General features: G+C 35.7%; 1 protein-coding gene across 1 annotated transcript in view; it reads right to left on the bottom strand.

Annotated features, from left to right (window-relative positions):
* Positions 1-20,353, bottom strand: part of CNTN5 (contactin 5) — a 1,016,453-nt gene that overhangs the window by 112,709 nt on the left and 883,391 nt on the right. Inside the window, exon 15 of the mRNA XM_031460619.2 lies at positions 17,825-18,000. Within this exon, the coding sequence (XP_031316479.2) occupies positions 17,825-18,000 (176 nt within the window). The remainder of the gene's footprint in view (positions 1-17,824; positions 18,001-20,353) is intronic.

The raw sequence follows: 20,353 nt of genomic DNA, 5'->3' as shown, positions 1-20,353 counted from the left end.
AGTAAATGCAGGCAAGTGCATTCCAGACCTCAAAACATATTATTTGTTTTAACATTAAGAACTACTGGTGAGTAGCACTGATGACATAGTAAATGTAAAGCTTATGATGCTAGACGAGACCTCAACGATGAGTAGAAGATGACATTTTATAACAGCTTTTTCAGATCTTCAGATTTAACTAGAACTTGATGTCACTAGGATGTTACAAGCTCATAGACTTAGTTTTTATTTTAGGCTTAGTCAAGCAGACTGTATTATGTATCAATGATGTAGAAATATTCCATTATATTTCTTTAAATTTATCTTGGCTACACATAGAGTTTCTATGCAGACCCATATACAATTTGTATTTTTAATTATCTTTTGGTATATTAAGGCCTATAGTTGAGATGATTTCTTGGTACCTTTTGATTTCATATATTGGCATTATAATCATGAGTAGGTAAGACTTTCTTGGAAGGTTTCCTGAAGGACTTTGATGGTACTCTTTGGTGTTACCAGCTAAAAATCAACCTCATGGAAAATTAATTTTCTACCATTGTAATCACAGGTGAAATCTTCATCTTTGAGTCCAAGGAGTTCAACAAAAATGCCTAATGTGAACTATACTCATTATAAACTTTGTCTAGTTTGCATGTCTTTAATCAATAAAGCTTAGTCATCTTTGTTTTTGTCTTTGAATGTCATTTGGAAGCTCCTAAAATCTTTTGAATTCTCAAGTCTAATATTTACTTGAGGAATCCTACAATCTGTATTCCTTTATTGTACCTTAAAACCACAGTTATAAGCATAGTAATAAATATGTTTCATAGGAAACAGAATTATTGAATATAGAAGTTGAAAATATGAATTTCGACTAATTTTTCATATCTACCTTTGTCCTTAGGTTAGTCTACTATTACCACAGCTTTATGTAATAAACTCTTAATTTAATTCTAGATCATGAACAGCTTCATAAATGTGTCTATGCTCTCCAACAGCTTAAGCGGCAGCAAAATCAATGCTAACACAATGATACCACCATTCATTAATGAAAAACAACTGGCCCGTGCTGGTTGAAAGAACCTATGAATTCATTTTGGGTATGGAATATTCAGTATATTTCATGTTTGCTTTAGATATATCCACAAACTCTGATCAACAGTTTATTAATAAGTATATCTGCTTTGGTTCTGATCAAATATAGTTAAAGCACAGGAGTCATTAGAATCGATACATGGAAGAGACATTTAACATGGATTATGTTAGGATAGATAAGGTAGCAAATATGATAATTGTCTTCAGAATATGCTATTTTTCTGAATTATTCATTAATTCATTTATTTTTAATTAAAATTCATGTTTCTCTGTTAATTTTTTTCTTTATAACGGCTGCCAATTTTCTATTACCAAGTGAAGTGATTAAAATGTCCTAACATTTGAAAAAAAGAGAACATGAGCCAAACAAAATGAAAAAATAACCAGATCAAGTGCCTCAACTGACTTCATTCAATAAAAGGGTCTGTTTAGATAGAGAGTGGTTAATTTAGTCAGAGCAGTTGACCTGGTTTGTGTTGCTAGGGACCCCACGTGCTGAGTTGCGGTGTTGTGCAAATGATTATCTTCAAAACTACTCCTTCTCCCCTGCTTATTTAGCACCACATGTATAATCTAGCTTTTAGTTTAATCTTAAAAATAATACCATAACTGAGGGTAAGGATCGTTTGGCACTGATAATTAAGTGTTTTAGGCTGTGTAATAGATTGTTGCAGTAATGGCCCCAAAGTTTCTCATGCCTTCCTGGATTCATACGCTTGGGGAACCCCCTCCCACACTCACTGTGCCTCATGAAGTGAATTGCACTGGCCAGTGAGACATTAGCAAACATGGAACAGGCGCTTGCAATGCGTGTGTGTGTGTGTGTGTGTGTGTGTGTGTGTGTGTGTGTGTGTGTATTGGAGATTCCTGCTTTGGAACAACCATGTGACATGGCCTGGGCGAGCCTGCTGTAGGGTGAGAGACCACTGAGAGCATGGACAAGGGTCCTTGCTGCTGCCCCAGTTGACCTGAAAGCTGACGGCAGATGCATTAAGGAGCCTAACTGAGACCAGCAGGTAAAACAACAGAGTCCAGCTCAAACGACTGACCCACAGAATTGGATCATAAATTCTGTAGAGTTTGCTTTGCAGCAAAAGCTAACTAAAACAGAAATTAGAACTATAATTGAATGAGATTTTTGTGGGTCCCGGGGTGAGGGTTGCAAAGTAGAGAAATGTAAAAAACTGTGGCCAGGGAGCAGATGGAGGTAGATTGCAAAAATGGAGACACCACTTTGCAGTTCCTCCCTGTGGGACGTCTCCCCACCCTTTGAATCTGGTATGGCCTTAGGACTTGTTTCCACTAATACAGTGTGACAGAAGTGACACTGAGCAAATTCTGAGCCTAGGCCTAGGGGATCATGACACTTTTGTTTTTGGATCTTGGAACCCTGAGATTTCCATGTGAACAAGTCTGGGCTAGCCTGGTGGATGATGAGAAACACCCGGCCCATTTGCCCCTGGAGTCCCAGCCAAGAGCCAGCTGATCCCCAACATTAGTGCCTTGAAGTTGGCCGGCAGCTGACTGCAAATGCATGAGTGAGTCTTTCCAAGACCAGCAGCTGAACTCCGGCTAAGTCCAGCCCAAACTATCACCCCGGAATCACTAGCTAAATAGATGATGGTTTGAAACCACTAAGTTTTGGGGTGGTTTGCTTTGCACCAAAAACTAACTTATACAGACTATGTTTGGTTAATGGTCACCTCTATGTAGTTAGAATAATTACTGCTTAATTCCTTTCCTATAATTATTCATAGTTTGGTATTCATATCTTTTCTTATAGTTATTCAATTTTGGTCTAAGATTAAATGTGGTTAGAAACAGCAATGTGGGCAAAACCCAAAAACAGTTAGCTAAGAAAAAATGATCCTTAATCTCTTCTGCCTGATTATTCTTAAAGGCAAATGAAAAGCATTCTTGCTGAAATGCTTGCATCTCTCACTCTAGCTAAAGTTATTTTCAACACCAGCGACATTGCAGTAGACTGTTCAGAATAATTACTGTTGTGATGGGCACAGTAAGCAAAGCGCGTCACAGGTCCCTTACTTCAGGGAAAGCCAAAGGCCCTCCAGTATTTCTTACTTCTTAAGTGGTGGATACTGGTAATTAGCATTCAGGTTTCAGATATGCTTTTAGGAAATACTACCGCTATACCTAATGAGTACCTTAAAACAAATTTTGTCAATATGCCACATGTATTCATATGCTATCAGCAGTTAAAAGGGATAAAATACAGTATTTTATAGTTTTAGTTTGGCTTCTTATTATGAAATTCTTGGACTGTTGAGTACAGTGTTGTAGCTTCACAATTAATGTGTTCTAAATTATTTTAGCTAATTTTGCTTAAAATTTTTTGTAAAACTAAAACATTATTTTGGTTTTATAGAGGTGTAAGGTATATGATGAAAAATGATTTGATTTTAGGGTAATTTAAAAATTCTCAGAAAGGTTTTTTATTACCTTGCCTTATACTAGTTGATTGAAAAACCTTTAGTAATAATCTTAGTTGAATTCAACTGAACATTAATTCTTATGAACAAGTATTTCTGCCAGTGACATACTGGGTCAACAATTCAAGTTTCTCCTCCAGAGTTTATTTTTCTCAACAGTATAATGTCTCAATACTGACAACATTGATCACATTCAGTAGTTGTTCAACTGTCTAGATTCAGATTTCTAGAAGGGAGAGATCATGTTTTACTCGACCATATGGTTTCTTCCCTGAAATTTTGCTATATATATTACAGGTAATCATTAAGCTTTTGTAAAGTGAATAAATGTATTAAAATTTTTCCTGATATTGGTGTATTTCTTTCTTTCTCTCTTTCTTTTTTTTTTGGTGTGGTAGTTTAGCAGATGGGCAAAGAAATTCAGAAAGTGACTATATGGAAAACTGTAAAATTGTATTTATTTATATAATAACTAATTTAGCAAATAATTCACTAGACATGATGCCAGGTACTGGCAATCGTTAGCAAAATAAGGATGATTCTTGTTTTCAAAAATATATAATGTAGTCAAGGAATAAATGTGAAAGAAAGTAGAAATTTTGATTTTAGCCCCTGCTTTTTTTTTAAGCTGCATTAAATTCTTAGAGCTGCTTCTAAAAGAATAAGAAGTCTCCTGAAAAAAATCACATGGTGCTTCTCAGGGATTTATCTCGATGACCCTGAATATTGAATCTTAACACTGTAATCATTAATTTCTTTTTTATATACCCCACAGAAAGCTTCAAGCAACATGTAAATTTATGTAAAACACATATACTTATGCTAAGCAACAATTTATCTCTGGATTTAATTTGGAAATATCTGGCAGCTTTACTTTTGCTAAGAATATGTAACATGCTATAATTGGAACCAAGAATAACCATGGCCATTTGTGTAACTTTCACTGATGATATGAGAAGCTTTCTTTGAAAGAGAAGGACTATAGCAATATACTAGATGAGGTTTACTTTAACTGTAAGATCACCACTTGTTAATGGAATTGGGTAGACTTCTGTCTTTCCTGTTTTCCTCATAGTCTCTACCTGGAAAGTCTTTCCCTCTTTGTTTCTTCTCCCTGCTTTGCCTGCAATACTCTTTTTCTCCTCGAAGAATAGGCTTGGGTCTTATTTGGTTTAGGAAATCTGCTCTGTTTCCAGTTTGGATGATGTGTAACTTGGACCAAGCTCCTCGAACATATTTCTTACACTGCTCTCTCCACATATTGGTTTATATGTCTGCTCCTCTGTAAGACTCTAAGCTCCTCAAAGGCAGTGCTCTGTCTCAGTTGCAGTCATACACCTCCCATAGAATGTCTGTTATTAATTGCTACAGAATTCTCAGTTCCTGGACAGGTGCCTAGTATATAAATGCTCAGTAAATCTTTGTAGAACTGAGATAAATTCAGATCATCTACTGTACACTGACACATATTCTATAAAACCATCAGTTATTCCTTAAAAATCATGATGTCATGCTTTCCAAACTCTCTAATTTGATCCTTTCCACTTCCCTTATATAAGGGATATCAGGTGAAGAAAGGAAGTGGATGATAATAGTCCAATAGTTATTTCTAAAATTTCCTCTTTCTCCTTTTCCCAGAAAGGAAACATCTTTGAGAGACAACCTACTGAGTTATGAATTCTAGACTCCTGGAGTTCACTTTTATATTGTAATATGATAAAAATAGTCCATGAGAGAAACTAGAGGATTCTGAAAAGCTAAAAGCTAAACATATCATAACACTTAGGCACCCTTTAGAACTTAATACAAAACAGATGCAGAAAGAGAAATTGTGAAATAAAGGTAGAATTTCAAAGATGTCTTGAAAATAATGGCCTTTCAAATGCCCAGCTCCTTGACAATTACTGTGAGAAATAATACAGGAGTCAGTCTAAAACAATACTTACATATCCGTAGTATTTCAAAATAAAATAATGAACCATGTTTGCTTATCAAAATCCTAAACCTTACATGGTGTTAGATAATAAGGACGGCCTTTTATTTGCCAAGGCTTTCAGAAACTAAAAAGAATAATCTTCTATTATATATTATTCCTGCAAAGTAAAAACTCTAGTATTGAGGGTCTTATTATACTGTGCATTTCATCACTCTGCAGGTTAAATTATATCCCCTGGATACACAGATAACATGGATGGCATTCTTTTTAAAATAACAAAAAAAACCTATAAAACATATTAGCATTGCTTCAACAGGATAACCAGAATCCACTCTATATTTCTTTTTTATTAAGAACTCCTGTGATGATTACTTCCAGAGAAAACAATTTCTTTTTGCCCAATATCAAAAATATTTAAATGTTTAAGTGAAGCAAAATGAATAAATTTGATCACTGGCATTTTCAATGATTATTATAGAAGTTAGAAACTTTTCTTGGGTAACAAAGAATTTAAAATGCTATTTACATATTACAGCCAACATTTGTTTCTAAGTGGCCTACTCTAAATGGCTAGTTTTGAGTGCATACACTCCTACCCTCACTGATTCCTTTAGCAACTCTACAAATATTTATTTAGTCTTTAATTGGCACCAGATACCATGTGAATTCAGAAAATGAACATGTTCCTAACTTCTGGAAATGTAAAGTCTAGAAGGAAAAGAATCAAGCAATATTTACAATAGAATATGGGACCTGCTCTGGTGGAGGGATGGGAAAGGTGCAACAGAAGCACCGTGAGTCCTGGGGTTGAGGCAAAGGGAAGCATCTGAAGCCTTACCAGCTATCTCACTTCAAAACTGGATTTTGGTGGCTAAAAACTCACGTGAAACCAACCATTCTGTAAGGAACATAGTAAGAACAGATATGATTTAAAATGTCTCAATTGTGGAAACTGAATATTTTCTTCAGAAGAATGGCTGAGACCTTTACGCTCTATGCTCTTGGTCTGAACTTCAGCAGCAGAAGCAATGTCACACATTGCAACTTATATTCATTTCGAGAGAATCATCAAAAGACTAAAAAGGGAAGTTGATGAAAAGGGGTTCTCACATTCTAAAATGAGACAATTACACCAGCCAGAAGAGTGAGCTCTAATTAATGGGAAAACACACCCACAGACCATCTGAAGAGGCAAAGGCAAATGTAGTAGGATATTTTGAGATGTTTTTCAATTTACTCTCAGTTACTTTTATGGGAGGATGTTTTAAAAAACAATTTGGTGATTTGATCTTACAGAACATATTATTTTGATAATTACAGTTTATTCTCCATGAGTTTATGATTTTATTATTATTATGTGTTTGACCTGTTGTGTAATGAATGTGTATCTTCTTCACTAGACTATAGATTTTATTCCCTAGCACAATCTCTGGCACAAAATAAGTTCTAGATGAGTATTTATTGATTGAATGATTAGATGGAGAAAAGAAATATGGTCAAAATAAAAAGAATAAAAGAAGGGGGTTAAAATATGTAAACTTCCAGGAATAAGATAAGTACATTCTGGGACTATAATGTACAGCAGGGTGATGGTAATGAAGCCTACTGTATCATGTATTTGAAAGTTGGTAAGAGAGCAAATCTTAAAAATTTTTATCACAAAAATAAATTAGTAACTATATGAAATGATGGAAGTGAGCCAAATTTACTGTGTTAATAATTTTATAGTACATACACATATCAAATCATCACGTTGTACACCTACAACTAATATAATATTGTATGTCAGTTATATCTTAATAAAACTGGAAGGAAAATAAAAATTTTTAAGAGTCTAAAAAAAAAAAGTTTTACTAGCGATCAAGTAACTATGGTTAAAATGGGCTGAGCTGTCCAGCTAAAGAGATGAGATTGCAGAGAAAAAACACAATCTCTTTCTGCCTTCAGTTTTTAAAATACCACAGTGAAGAATGATAGCTAGTTTCAGTTCTTCATATCTTGGCTCATGAAACCAGATTTGGAATATCATTCATGGCAATGGTCTTTTAAGCTCAAGAAACTAAAATGATAGTGGTAGCTCTCCCATAAATGTGCCTGTCGTGCTCCGGATAGCAGCAGTGAGGCCCTTCACCCCTCTTCCTTCCTGGGGCTCAGTTTCTTCATTTATATAATTTGCCTGACTCACAGTGTCATGGGAATCAAATCAAATCATAAATATGAGCGAGGAAGGGCAAAAGTTCTCTTCATGATGTGAAATTCTACTTGTATGTTTTAGCCTAGGTCTTAATCAGATAATAAAACAGTTCAAATGTATTCCAAAATGATTATCTATACATTGAAGATTTGTAGGGTTGCCTTTGAATATTTTTGGGAAAGGGACAGGAGATTTCTTATGATAGTAAAGTTTACAAACACTAGAAAAAAGTACTTGCATAGTGTAAATGTCACCACATAGTCATAAACTTTGTAGGAGTGAATGACTTTAGATGAATGGATAAAATCTTATCAGCCATGAGAATAATTGAGCCACAAATTCTAAAACGGATAAAAGATATTTATCTACCTTATTCACAAGATGATATAATTTAACATTACACTTATTGAGAAAGAAGAAAATTTTAAATGTTATCTCTCCAAACAGTTATAGATATTCTATGGGTTTGTTAAAATACATTGGGGCATAGTGTTGTATTGGACTGCAGAATTGGTTTGAATAATAACTCTCCTGTACAACAGTTGCTTAAATTTGAAAAAAAGTTGCTTATCTTTCTGAATTTGTTTCTTTTTCTGTCAAAAACAAAGCCCCCAAATGAAGACAAAACCAATTCCTACATAATAGGATATTTACGGGCAGTTAACGGAATTACACTTGAAAAATTTATCACGTTGCAAGCTATTTAGCAGGCATTTAATGGATGAGAACTATCATTGTCACTCTTTATCATTACTCATACCTGCTTCTGGTGCTTTCTCAGTGATGCCATTTGCCATTATGGCTGTCTTAGGTCAGAGTTTCAGAGAAACAGATTCTGAAATGGAGACTCTCTTAGGGAATGCCTTTGGGATCGGCATTGAGGAGGAAGACAAAGAAAGCAGAGTTGAGTAGAGGGGGTGTTTAACTCTGATGCCGTCACAACAAAGGCCTCAGCTTATCCCACAGGGAACTCTGCAGCTGGGGTGACCCTTCAGAATTGTGTCATTTTGCAGCAGGGGACTCAGCCTTCAGAACCATCCCTATGCGTTCGTCACCCTTACTCTTGGTTACAGTTGAGGCTGGGGCATAACTTGGGCCAGACGACTGTCCTTGGCTGACGGCCATTCCCACAGAGGGATTCAGCTGAGAACCATCAGCTGCCAGTACTTGCCGTGGCTGAGGGAAGAAGCGCCTCAGTCCTGAAAGGACAATCTGGGCAACACTCCACGGCTTCTACTCCAGTGGCCTCTGGTATCCTCACTTAAACTGATACAGTTATCTTTCCTAAGTCAATTCATTTAAACAGGCTCGTGAATCAATATGAATAATGAATGCGAGAGGAGTACAAGGCAACAAGAGGGAGATCAAGGTATATTTTTTTAATTATCAAAATTTTAATAACAACCTCCTAAGAAATAAATTAAAGCAAACACTGATTATATGCAAAACTGGAGCACTGAGAAAAGATAATTATTAGATTCTGAAGGTAATTTAGGCATCCATTTCAGTAACTTGACTTGAACATTTGATACTTTATCTAGTAATTCATTTATTCCTTCTAAACTGTTTAGTACATATATAATTTATAAAGATTCTCATAAAAATAAGACTGTCAGACTGGGATGGGGAAGTAGTTCTAGAGTCAAGATCCACTGATTATTCTTCAATGTACAATTATAGGATAATTAATAGAAATTTGGAGTCATAATGAATAAATACAATGGAAATTCTGAACTAAAACTCAAAATATTTGGAGGTTTATTTTGTATGAAAATTTATATTAGAGGTTTATTGCGCATATTAGAATGACTAATAAGTCTAAGTAAGTAGTTCACTGCTGAAAATCACTTAGAATGAGGTAGGAGTTTTGTTTAATAAGCATCACTGAAATAAATCAGACAGGCTTCATGGTCAAAGGTAAAAACAGTAACAATGGTTGACAAAACCTACCTACCAATGGTCTTATTCCCAAAGACATAAGCACTTCATTTCAGATTAAATTCCTCCTTTGATTGGATTAAAAATAACCAACTCAAGAAGAATATACTATTATAGAAATCCATTCTCAGTTAATATATTCATGAAATGGAGAAATAATTTTGGATAAAAACAAAACTTCCAAAAGGAAAAAAAAAAAATGAAGTTAGAAACTCATCAGCACTTATAATTACTAGAGTTGGCGAGCTAAAAGCGTATTTAATATTTGGAGTTTATAATCTAGGAAAGCAAATTATATAAGGAGGTAAGAAGTGTTTTCTATTTCCCAGTCCCCACTTTTCCCAATCCAATAACCGGAGACATCTCAGCTGCCTCTGATGACAATTTCTGGGAAGTATGGCACTTTTATCCTCTCAGCGATCACAGAACACAAGCTATCGATCTGAATTTTCTCAGCATGGCCAACACAAAAATTGCCTTTATCAAGAAGCTTTATTTTTCTCTCTCCCTTCCCCCCAAAATAACAAAAAGTAGACCTGCAGTTCTGCACATCACACAGAAACGGGTAACTTTTCAAATTGCCCATAATGTTATGTAAATATGTCATACAGATAAAATGGCTATCAAAAATGGAGCCTCTAAATGAACAAAAATACTCTATATCCTCACCAAAATACCAGACCGAGAAGGTTTGCTTTGATGGACTACATTTAAATTAACAAAGTGAAACCAGTGACTCAGACAGCTACAACTGTCTTTTTATATGTGATAACCTACGTGGCATTACCTGATTTTACCACATTTGACAAACTACAAAAAGTGAAGAGGCACACTTTAATTTTGTTTTGTGTGACCATCGGCAAATGAGAGGAAGAATGGAGGAGGATAATCAATGTGGTGTTTCTAGTCTCCAGCTGTGCTCCTGACGGTACTGTGGCCCACAGATTATTCAGATGAAAACCCTAGGAATTAGGATCTCTCAATAATAGAGAGATAATAATATTCAGTTCCAAGCTGCACTAAAGTGAATGTCCAATTCTGTGTATAAAGGAAAAAAAAACAAGAGAATAAACTATGCTGTTTCAGTAAAAGGTTTTAGTAGAATTATATGCATTACTTAATTGTATTAAAACCTCTGAAATGCAGTAGTTGGCTAAGCTGAGAAAATGTTTTAAATCAAGTTTTTACTTTTATTCAACAAATATTGACAGAGTGGCTGTTATATAGACTTCCACAGTACAAAGTGATAAAAAATAAAACGGCAATTAGCCTCTGCTTCTAGGGACCCTATAGTTTACTTTATTTCACAAATGCACAAAATGTTATGGAATCACGAATTTTAATGGCTTGCTTTGTCATGCTCATGGGGCTAAATGAAACATGCACTTACTTTAAAAAATTGGCGTTCTTCTTTTGCCGTTAAGAACTACTATAACTCTGAGATGGAAGCATGTTCTCTGACACAGACAAGCAGGGAGAACGGATGTGGGACACTTTCCTGGAATGATCTGAAAATTCTAAGGTCTTTGAGTGAGTGTAACCTTTCTGCTTTTTAGTCCTCAAGCTTTGGTTGGTGGTTGCTCTACTATTCTGTCCTATTAAAATGACAAAATGATTTGTTAAATTAGGGGAAAGACTAGGGGAGGACTGTTATAAAGTAAATACGTGGCAATCAAAAGATTACAGCGGAGAACGGACAATTGGTGAATTACCAGGATTCAGAACAAGACAAAGATCCAGGAGGCAAGAAACTGAGTATGAGGGTGGTCAAGCCCCTTTCCAAGCAGGGAGGAGGAGGGCTCAGTGTCCAGGAGGCCAGACTACTTGGAAGCACGAACATTACTTGTAAGCAGAATGAGCCAAGGAGAACGTGCGCCTTGGGCAGAGCTATTTATCCTCTGCCCTTTCGTACATTTTCTGATTAGTTATGAAGTGCCTCCAAGACATTGATGAAAAAATAAGATGCAGCGAACGCTCTCAAGGTCCTCAGAGCTTTGTGCCTTAGTAAACCCTGGCAGCATGTCCAGTGATTGCCTTCATTTTTACAACATTAACATTTATCCATCAGGAAAGAGAATTGTGCCAGTTGAGCACTTACTGTCTTCTGTTCTGAGACTTTTACTTCTTAGTAGATGTTACTTCTTAAAAAGATAAACTAGGAATGGAAGTAACCATAATAAGAAGACTGACATAAACTAGGACTATTCAGCTAATGTAAAATCCTTAAGGTATTAAGGAGTTTATATTCTGGTCCCTTTCAATCTACTTACTACTCCACAGAAACCAAAGATATGAATCAGGCATGTTCCCTTACGATTCCTATGCTTGGTATACAGATGATCATAATTACTCCTACTGTCCAACTTTCTGACATTCAGATCTGATTGTGTAACAGAGAAGAACAAAGCTGACTCCATCTTGGATCTACTCCTTGGGCTCTGACCCTTGGGCTCTGTGGCCTGTGCTGAGTCATGCTGGCTCTGCACCTTTGTAAAAGGATGTTGCCTGAAGTACATATGCATGATAGCCCATTCTCAAAGCTCTGACATTTAAAGGTATAACACTTTTCCATTCATATAGAGGTAAAAAATGCAGAACAGAGAATAACCTTTGTCTTTCTGGAGGCTTACAGGAACATTGTGACGAGACTTACTGCAAGGACAAATGATTCCTGTACCACGAGGTCTGCAACAACCAGCCACACCCCCTACCCTTTTAGTATAAAAGAAGCCTCAATTCTAACTCAGGTGAGATGGTTCTTTGGGACCCTAGTCTCCCATCTTCTCAGTCTGCTGGCTTTCTGAATAAAGGCGCTATTCCTTGCCCCAGTGCCCCGTCTCTCTATCTACTGGCCTCTTGTACAGCAAGCAGTACAAGCTTGGACTCAGTAACAGCTGGTAATGGAATGGACTTCTTCAGAGGAGTGAGTTCCTCATTACTAATAGGATTACAGCCCACACTGATGACACCAATAGAAGATTTATGTTTCAACCTAAGACAAACTCAATCTCCAAGATCCCTCAGAACCCTGAGAGATTAATGTCTTAATACATTTCCCCATCTTAAGGGGTCTTTCTCTTTCCTCTTTTCCTACCCTAATGATACCCATCCTTTGAGGTCTAGTTCAGGAAGCACCTTCTCCTCAAATAACATTTCTTTATATAATTGTTATAAGGCATTGATGAATTATTATGTTTATATATATATATATATATATATATATATATATATATATTAGCTGAATTCTTGGCATATAGTAGGTGCTAAATTAATTTTTCTCCTTGCTTTTTTCCTCAATGACAAAAATTCACGTTGATCTCTTTCTTTTCTGGCTTCCAACAATAGTTGGCTGTAATTAAAAATTACTATAAAATTTTTCTTATGGTCATATTTTTCCAAATTTATTTATGTTCTAATTCATCTTTATATTTACTAAAGATCAGAACCAAATCTTTCCTTTATTTTTATTTCCCACAGTTTATAGACAAAGGCTGGACACATAAGGGTCAATGAATGTGGAGAGGCTAAGCTTTACAAAGGAGAATCAACATAACAGTTTAAAAATCACACTATATTTAATATTGTTAACCCAATTTAGTAGTCATGTGGCCTGGGAAAGTCTTACACTTCAGTTTCCTCATTAAAAAATGGGGTCAAATATCCCTGTTTTGCTTTCCTGAGTGTTTTGTTATAACCAGAGGATTGAGTTAGTATGAAGGACCCTTCGACTTGGTCATGCATTAGTTGGATTTTAGCATGTTTGGAGAGCTCACAATGGAAAGGGCAGTTCCTCTTTAGCTCATTGTTTGATTTTTTTTTTTTCTTTGCCCAAAAGAAGCAAATTACGAACTTCTGTGATGTTTAGTGTAACTGATCTTTAGGTATTGTAAGGATTAAAACCAGTTTATATCCTGAAGGAGTAACTAGGGATTCCACTATCTGAAAAACAATGACCCATCACAGTCCTCCATTAAGACTTTGGCTTTAGGGCTACATGGCCCCCCTCGGGTGCTGTTCAGACACCCTGAAGGTATTCAGAGCTTCTCAAAGAGTTCTGACCAGTGTAAACAACTGTGTCAAAGCACAGCTGTAAGTGTTTTATCTGATAACAGAGTGATTGTTTAAGGCCGAAGCTTATAGTGTAACCTCTGCTTAACCTGGCTGGAATGAATTAGAAATTTGCACGCTGTTCAACCCCTGCTCCACAAAGCTGTCAGAATTATCTTCCTAAAAAACAAATCTGAGTCACACGGCCCCCTGCTGCTGCAACCCAAATTCCACGACCTGGAAATCAGTGCCTTTTACAATGAGGCCTCTGCTGCTCTCCTTTCAATGTATTCCACAAATATTGACTAATCGGGTGTCTACTTTTGTGTCCTCACTACGCTGGCAGGGCCAGGGGTTCCTCACTGTTCCTGAGACGTGCTCTAAACCCTCTGCCTTTCTGTCACTGCTTCGTCTGGTCACTCTGTCTGAAATGTAGTTTCTTCTCCTAACCACCAGACAAAATCCTACCAAATCTAGGTCCAGTTCAAATACCAAATCCTCCTTATGGCCAGCCACAGGCACAGAGTTCCCTGGTGACAGCACTGTGATAGCAGATCCCTAGCCGACTCTGCTGTCTCTCCTCTTAAATTGTGCTCTCTCAGGGTTTTACCTTGGACCCCCACAGCACATAGCTTGTAAAACTGAATCGAAATTAAAGTCTTAAGAATAGAGCCTCATTAATTTGCCACCTTCAGTTAATTCATATCATTGCCAAAAAAGTGATTTGGGTGAATTGGATCAAATGTTTACAGACTAATTGATTCTTTGGACCCTTTAAACAATGGCATCAGTAATGGATTCACTCGAAAAATCAGTTAAATTGCTGGGTTTGTAAAACATGGCCTAAGGAAAGAGGGTAAGAGAAATAGAAAGCCTTTTATTACAGATTTCAAAGTAATAGCTATTATTTTTTTAACCCAATGTGATTATGTTTATTTATTCACTGTCTTGAAATGCAGTCCAGAAGCACTATTGTATTTAAAACATAAATGTACCTTGTCTATAGATGTTATAAAAGCTACACATAAAAATGTGCCTAGAGCTTTATCTACAAGCCAATAGCTGTGTATAAAAGACATAAGTACAACTAGCTGAGAAGTTGAGAACTTCACGAAGCTGTATTTTGGCATTACAAGATGGAAAACATTAACACCACTGGTATCTTTTTGATTTTTCCGGAGATTTGTTTGACTCATTTGACACTACGCAGTGTTAATGTGCTTAAAAAGTATACCCCCCTTCCTCTTCTTATTCCCCCTCATTCAGTCACCCACTGGTGGGTTAGTGGCATGGGGCAGATAATCTAGAGAGCGCACCAAAGGCACACTCTGTTCTTGCTTAAGTCCCATATCCCATTTGGCTTCTTATTCTTCTTGGCCAGACTAGACCTCTAAGGTCACTTCAATGGCTCTCCTTTGAAATTCAAAGCAAGCCACAGATCAACTGACGAAGCTCTCTTCTGAGCCCTGGCCTGCCCCTCTAGTTCCCAGAGTCTTCACTTGGCCTCTCAGACAGAAGGGATCCACAAGTCCAGAGGCCCTCCCAGGCCTCCTTTCTTTCTAACACTTTCTACCCTTTTCTAAACACATTCTACCCTCTTCTAAACACATTCTAAAACACGTTATTTCTCGGATGTAGTATTTCACAAGGAGAAAGACAGGATGAGGACACAATGTTTTTCTTTTTTCTCTCTGACTTTTCAAAGTCACAAAATGGTATTCTCTCCAGTGAGAGAACTGAAGAGAGAATTCTCTCCTTGAAGCCAGCCAGGACCCAGTCAGTGTTTGAAGTGATTGGGGAAAAGGGAGTAGACAATTTCTTTTATATTTTTCAGTTTTGTAGTTTCCAAATATTTAAAAACACATACATATTTCTATTAACTATTCTAAATATACTGAAGTGATAAATCCTAATTACCTTAAAGCTAAATATTTTTCTCATTTATCAGTGTAATAATTTGATTTATTCTTCTATTCTGTAGTTTATTAACACTGTCTACAAACTGAGACTAATTTATAATGACTTGTAGCAAAATGGGTTTGCATGGAGTAAGGAGTCAGTTTTGAACATCTCAAGTGCAAGAACATCATATGTGTAAGGAAAGATATGACAGGTATTAACTGCCAACCTTATAGAAAGGGTTAAAGGTATTTATTGATACAAGTGAAAGACGTGAAACTAAAGTGGTGATGTCTAAGAGACAAAAACAAGTGTCCATAAACTTTTTACTGGGGCCATTCATTTCTTTACTGGTATTTTAAAATAAAGAGGGGGTCTGCTACTTTGAAGAAAAACCAAAGTTTATCTTTGACATATTTTTACTTTATATATCTGATCACTTAAAATAAATGTTTACAGATTAGACTAGGAAGATCTATATATATATATTTTAATGCCTCTGAGTCTGTTGGTTAAGAGTGATTTCACAATATTTTCTGATTCTTCTGAGTGTATGCCTTGAATAATTATGAAAACAGGATTCTTTTATTATGAAAAAGAAGGAGTAGGGGAAGACACATGACCTCAATTTGAAATAGTCTCTCATGCTAATATTTTATTGGTCTCTAATAGCATATTTATAACAATTTTTATTGAGGCATAGTCAATTTACAATGTTGTGTTCATTTCTGGTGTACAGCAAGAAGATATATTTTTGAGGGTTTTTTTTTCTGTTTTCAAATGTAATAGTTTTGCATCATATTTTTCTGGTTTTGTTTTATGACATTCATAGAGTAAAATTTGTTCACAATCTTGAAGGAATGATCAATTCCAGGTAAAGAAAAAAGGAAAATCACAAATTAGAAGCAAATGAACTTAATGAAACATGCTCTAAATATTTTGTGTATAACATAATCATTAATAATTAAAACTAATTTATGTAATGAGATTGGAACAATGCAAATGCAGTTGGTAATTGTTTCTTATTTATATAGTCTCTCTCATTAATTGCAAAGTAAATCAGGATGAAAGGAATCATTTAAAAGAAAATGTTTAATTTTGGTTACATTGGCAACTACAACAAAGAGAGTTCATCTTTAATCTTCTACTAATGTAAATTTATCAAATTCTAGAGTGAAAAGGGTTCTTGGAAATTATCTGGTCCAACTCCTTTACTTTACTTCTCTATGAGAGCAGTGTCTAGGCAAGTTAATTAAGGACTGAGCTGGAGCTTGATCCAGAAAACTCCTGACTCTGGGTCTAGGACTTTTTCCATTGTATCATACTACTTTTAAAATAAAATTCAATCCAAACTGAGTTTTATATGTTTCAGTTCACTATAGCTGTGGTTTTCCAGTGCTTCTCAAATTGTTTAGTGAAGAATACAGTGATATTAACACGTATGTGGCAGCATTTTAAGTTGGATTTGTAGGCATAAATTGTATTTGGAGCCATCTCTTTAACCAATATAGAAGGGATGTTGCAGCCAAAATCTCTTTGTCACCCTAGTTCCACCCATCTTTCTCTCCCTCTGTCATTAAGTTACTCTTTTATGTCTTAAACAAATCAGTGAGGGAGAAATGTCTTTCTTTTTTTCCCCGCACTTCTCTATTAAATTAAGACACTGCGATCGTCCTATAGGATTTGGTTCAAAAGATTTCTTACTACGTTTAGTTGATTGCCATATAGATATATAACATAAAAGAAGATACTGCAAGGAAGATTTAGCAGTGAGAAATGAGCACGTCTGTGAATGTTTATCTAAGGTTCATGTGCATTTCTGACTTTGGATTGCATGTTTAAACTTTATGGCCTGTGAGAGATTATAAAGAATCTCCCAAAATTCCTATTGCCTCAGGAGTACAACAGACACACTTACTTCATTTATTTATTGTATCATAATTATTAAGAATGCTTCAAGTAACACTAACCAATTTATGTAGCCACATTGCTTTTGAGAACTAAGGTGTAAATACCGACAGTCTTAATCAAACAAATAAAAGTGACAAAAAAAAAAAAAAGGATTTGCATGATGAAGTATTCCTGATTTCTTACTAGGGGTTTTACAATAAGTATTTCTTTCAGTTTGATATAGTATAAAATAATGAAAGAAAGTTATTGCTTGAATCAAATTGATTTCTTTCTGATTTTTTCCTCAGCATTTCATAGACAAGAAAGTTTCTACATCTGAGTTTACATTGCTAAAATTATTTTGACACAAAAAATAAAATTGTGTTAACTTACGGCCCTGATGCTTTCAAAGTGTCCACCTTCCTTCTCGAAATCGATAGGTTGTCCTTTCAGTGTCCAGTGGAAAGTGACATCCAAACTAGCATCGTGAATTGCTTTGCAATTAAGGACGATGCTTTCTCCCACGGTTAACTCTGTCCTTTTAGGAGTAAGCTCTATTCTTGTAGGTTCTATAGAAATAAAAACACATTAATTAACATAACACGCAGTATTTCCCTGCATTCTGTACTTTAAATTATAGAGAAAAACTTAAACGAGGAATGTATGTAACATAGTTGCTCCAGATACGTATCTTTCAGTAAATTCTTATTAATTGAAGTATTAGCTTTTTGTATGGTAGGGCATTTTATTCTGCATTTATAGGGGACTGATAATTGAAAAGTCCCTGTTCCTATTAAGAAGTCAGTTTGGATAAACAAGAGGAACAACTATATAACTAGAAAGTCAGATATTGCGTGCGGTGTTCTGAATTCCGGCTTTATCAGAGAAGACAGATGATCACAGAGCACTGCGGTTTAAACTTGGTGAGAATTGGAATGTTCCGATTAACGAAATATTCCATTTAACTCGTGATTATCAGAAAACATTTTTGCCATTATTTTTTTTAAGTCTGTGCATCCAGCCTGTGGCATTCTGGAGGAGGAATATTAGAAGAAAGAAACCGTAGCCTCCTTGCCCACCTTCAAGGATCATCGAGTGTAAATGAAAGGATTTTTACAACAAAAAAGGCTTCGCATCTAAGGAGGAATAATTCAAGTGAGTTCACTTCTTTAAAGGTTATAGGAAGCATCTCCTCTCAAAATACTATCTTGACAGAGATAAAAATACATTACTACTACTATATCAGTTTGTATTTGCTTTACAATTTAGGAAACCTTCTTATAAACAGCAGAGCAGCAGAGGTATCTCTGGCTGATTCTGAAATACCACTTTTGATAGATTGTGGATGTTTTAAATGAGATCCAAAGAAAGGCAAAATATTTAGTAGAAATGTTTTTTTGAGGAAAAAAAAATAAAACGTTTCTGTTAACCACTTAATGATTCAGTTACATTTAAAAAAAACAATAGATCCATTTTTACTGGGCTGAGAGCACCTTTAAAACAATCACAACTAATACCAACTGCACACCTAAGGGGTATTTAAGCTAATGATCAAAAAACTGCAATGTGATTTTTTTAAAATAAAGTAGGGAGGTGATGGAAACAGGGTTTTGATTTTGTCCTTTTTCCTAATTAGATTCCTGATTGTAGATACTTCAAGAAGACTGACACAAATGATTAAAAATTAGCCTAATGTACCTTATCCAGCTCTATTGTCAGCAATAGCATGGTCTGATGAAGCACCATTGTTAGCCACTGATAAGATCCTTTAATACGCAGCATCCTTCTGAGAAGTCTTTGAGAGGGAAGAGCAGTATCAGGAAGGAGTGCCAGTGTAAATATTAACATTCTGGGAGTCAGATATTTTGTGTGGCATTCTGAATTCTGGCTTTATCAGAGAAGACGAATGATCACAGCACACTGCAGTTTAAACTTTGTGAGAAATGGAATGCTCTGAATAACTAAGTATTTCATTTAACTCGTGATTATCAGAAAACGTTTTGCCATTATTTTTTTTTTAAGTCTGTGCATCCAGCATTGCCTGATTATGAAAAAGATTGTTAAACACACATAAGGAATGAGACCCGGGCTGGAAGGCTGAATTGGATTCCCGTGATGTATGCTTTAAGAGAAGACGTTTTTAAAATCATGTTCCTTCCTTCAGTGGATGTTTGCCTCTTTTCTAAAATATCAGAGCACCGGCTATTTTAGTTATAGTTCTATATCTAAAAAAAAAGAGAAAAGATAACATTTCTCTATTTTGTGGCCAAAGCATGATTCATTATATACTACATGCACGCATGCAAAAATTAATCAATGGTACACTTCAGTTGTGAAAAATATTCATTTGTCAATTGAAGAGACTGCCTGAGATATGAGAGTTTCTTAATACTAAACAACGACACGTAGTCTCAAAAGAAGGTTCCAGACTTGGAATTGAGTTCACTTTAGAACTAGAAAGTAACAGGAACATTTAAGCAGCAATATTTATAATACTAAAAGGGACAGTATATTAAAAATTCCATCGATGTAGACATCAAAGGGCAGCTCTGGTATCCGCTCATCTGATGTTTATTCCAACGTCACATGTTCATGTCCTCTTTCTGCTACTCCTTTTGCCCCAAATCCCCCGTTGAAGTGGTAACAAAGTAATACGGCTGATTGGTGCTAAAATTAATCTTGGTACAGGAAAATATTTTATACTGTTGGCATACTTTAAAATTTTAAGACACAGATGAAAACTTAAGAAAACTTTCTTTATCCTCTTACATAGTTTGTTCAGAGCAGAATATTCAAATTTCTACCAACAAGGTGTTCCTTTCTTCATGGTCCCCTAAGTAATGGAAAGGGACCATTTGACTGTGTAGTTCTAACGTTTACGATGTAATTTATCAACAGGAGCATGCACACACGTACGTGCAA

Source organism: Camelus dromedarius, chromosome 12 (assembly GCF_036321535.1).
Source record: "Camelus dromedarius isolate mCamDro1 chromosome 12, mCamDro1.pat, whole genome shotgun sequence".
NCBI lineage: Eukaryota > Metazoa > Chordata > Mammalia > Artiodactyla > Camelidae > Camelus > Camelus dromedarius.
Note: the sequence above shows the minus strand (reverse complement) of the source record. Positions and strands in the feature narration are given on the sequence as shown.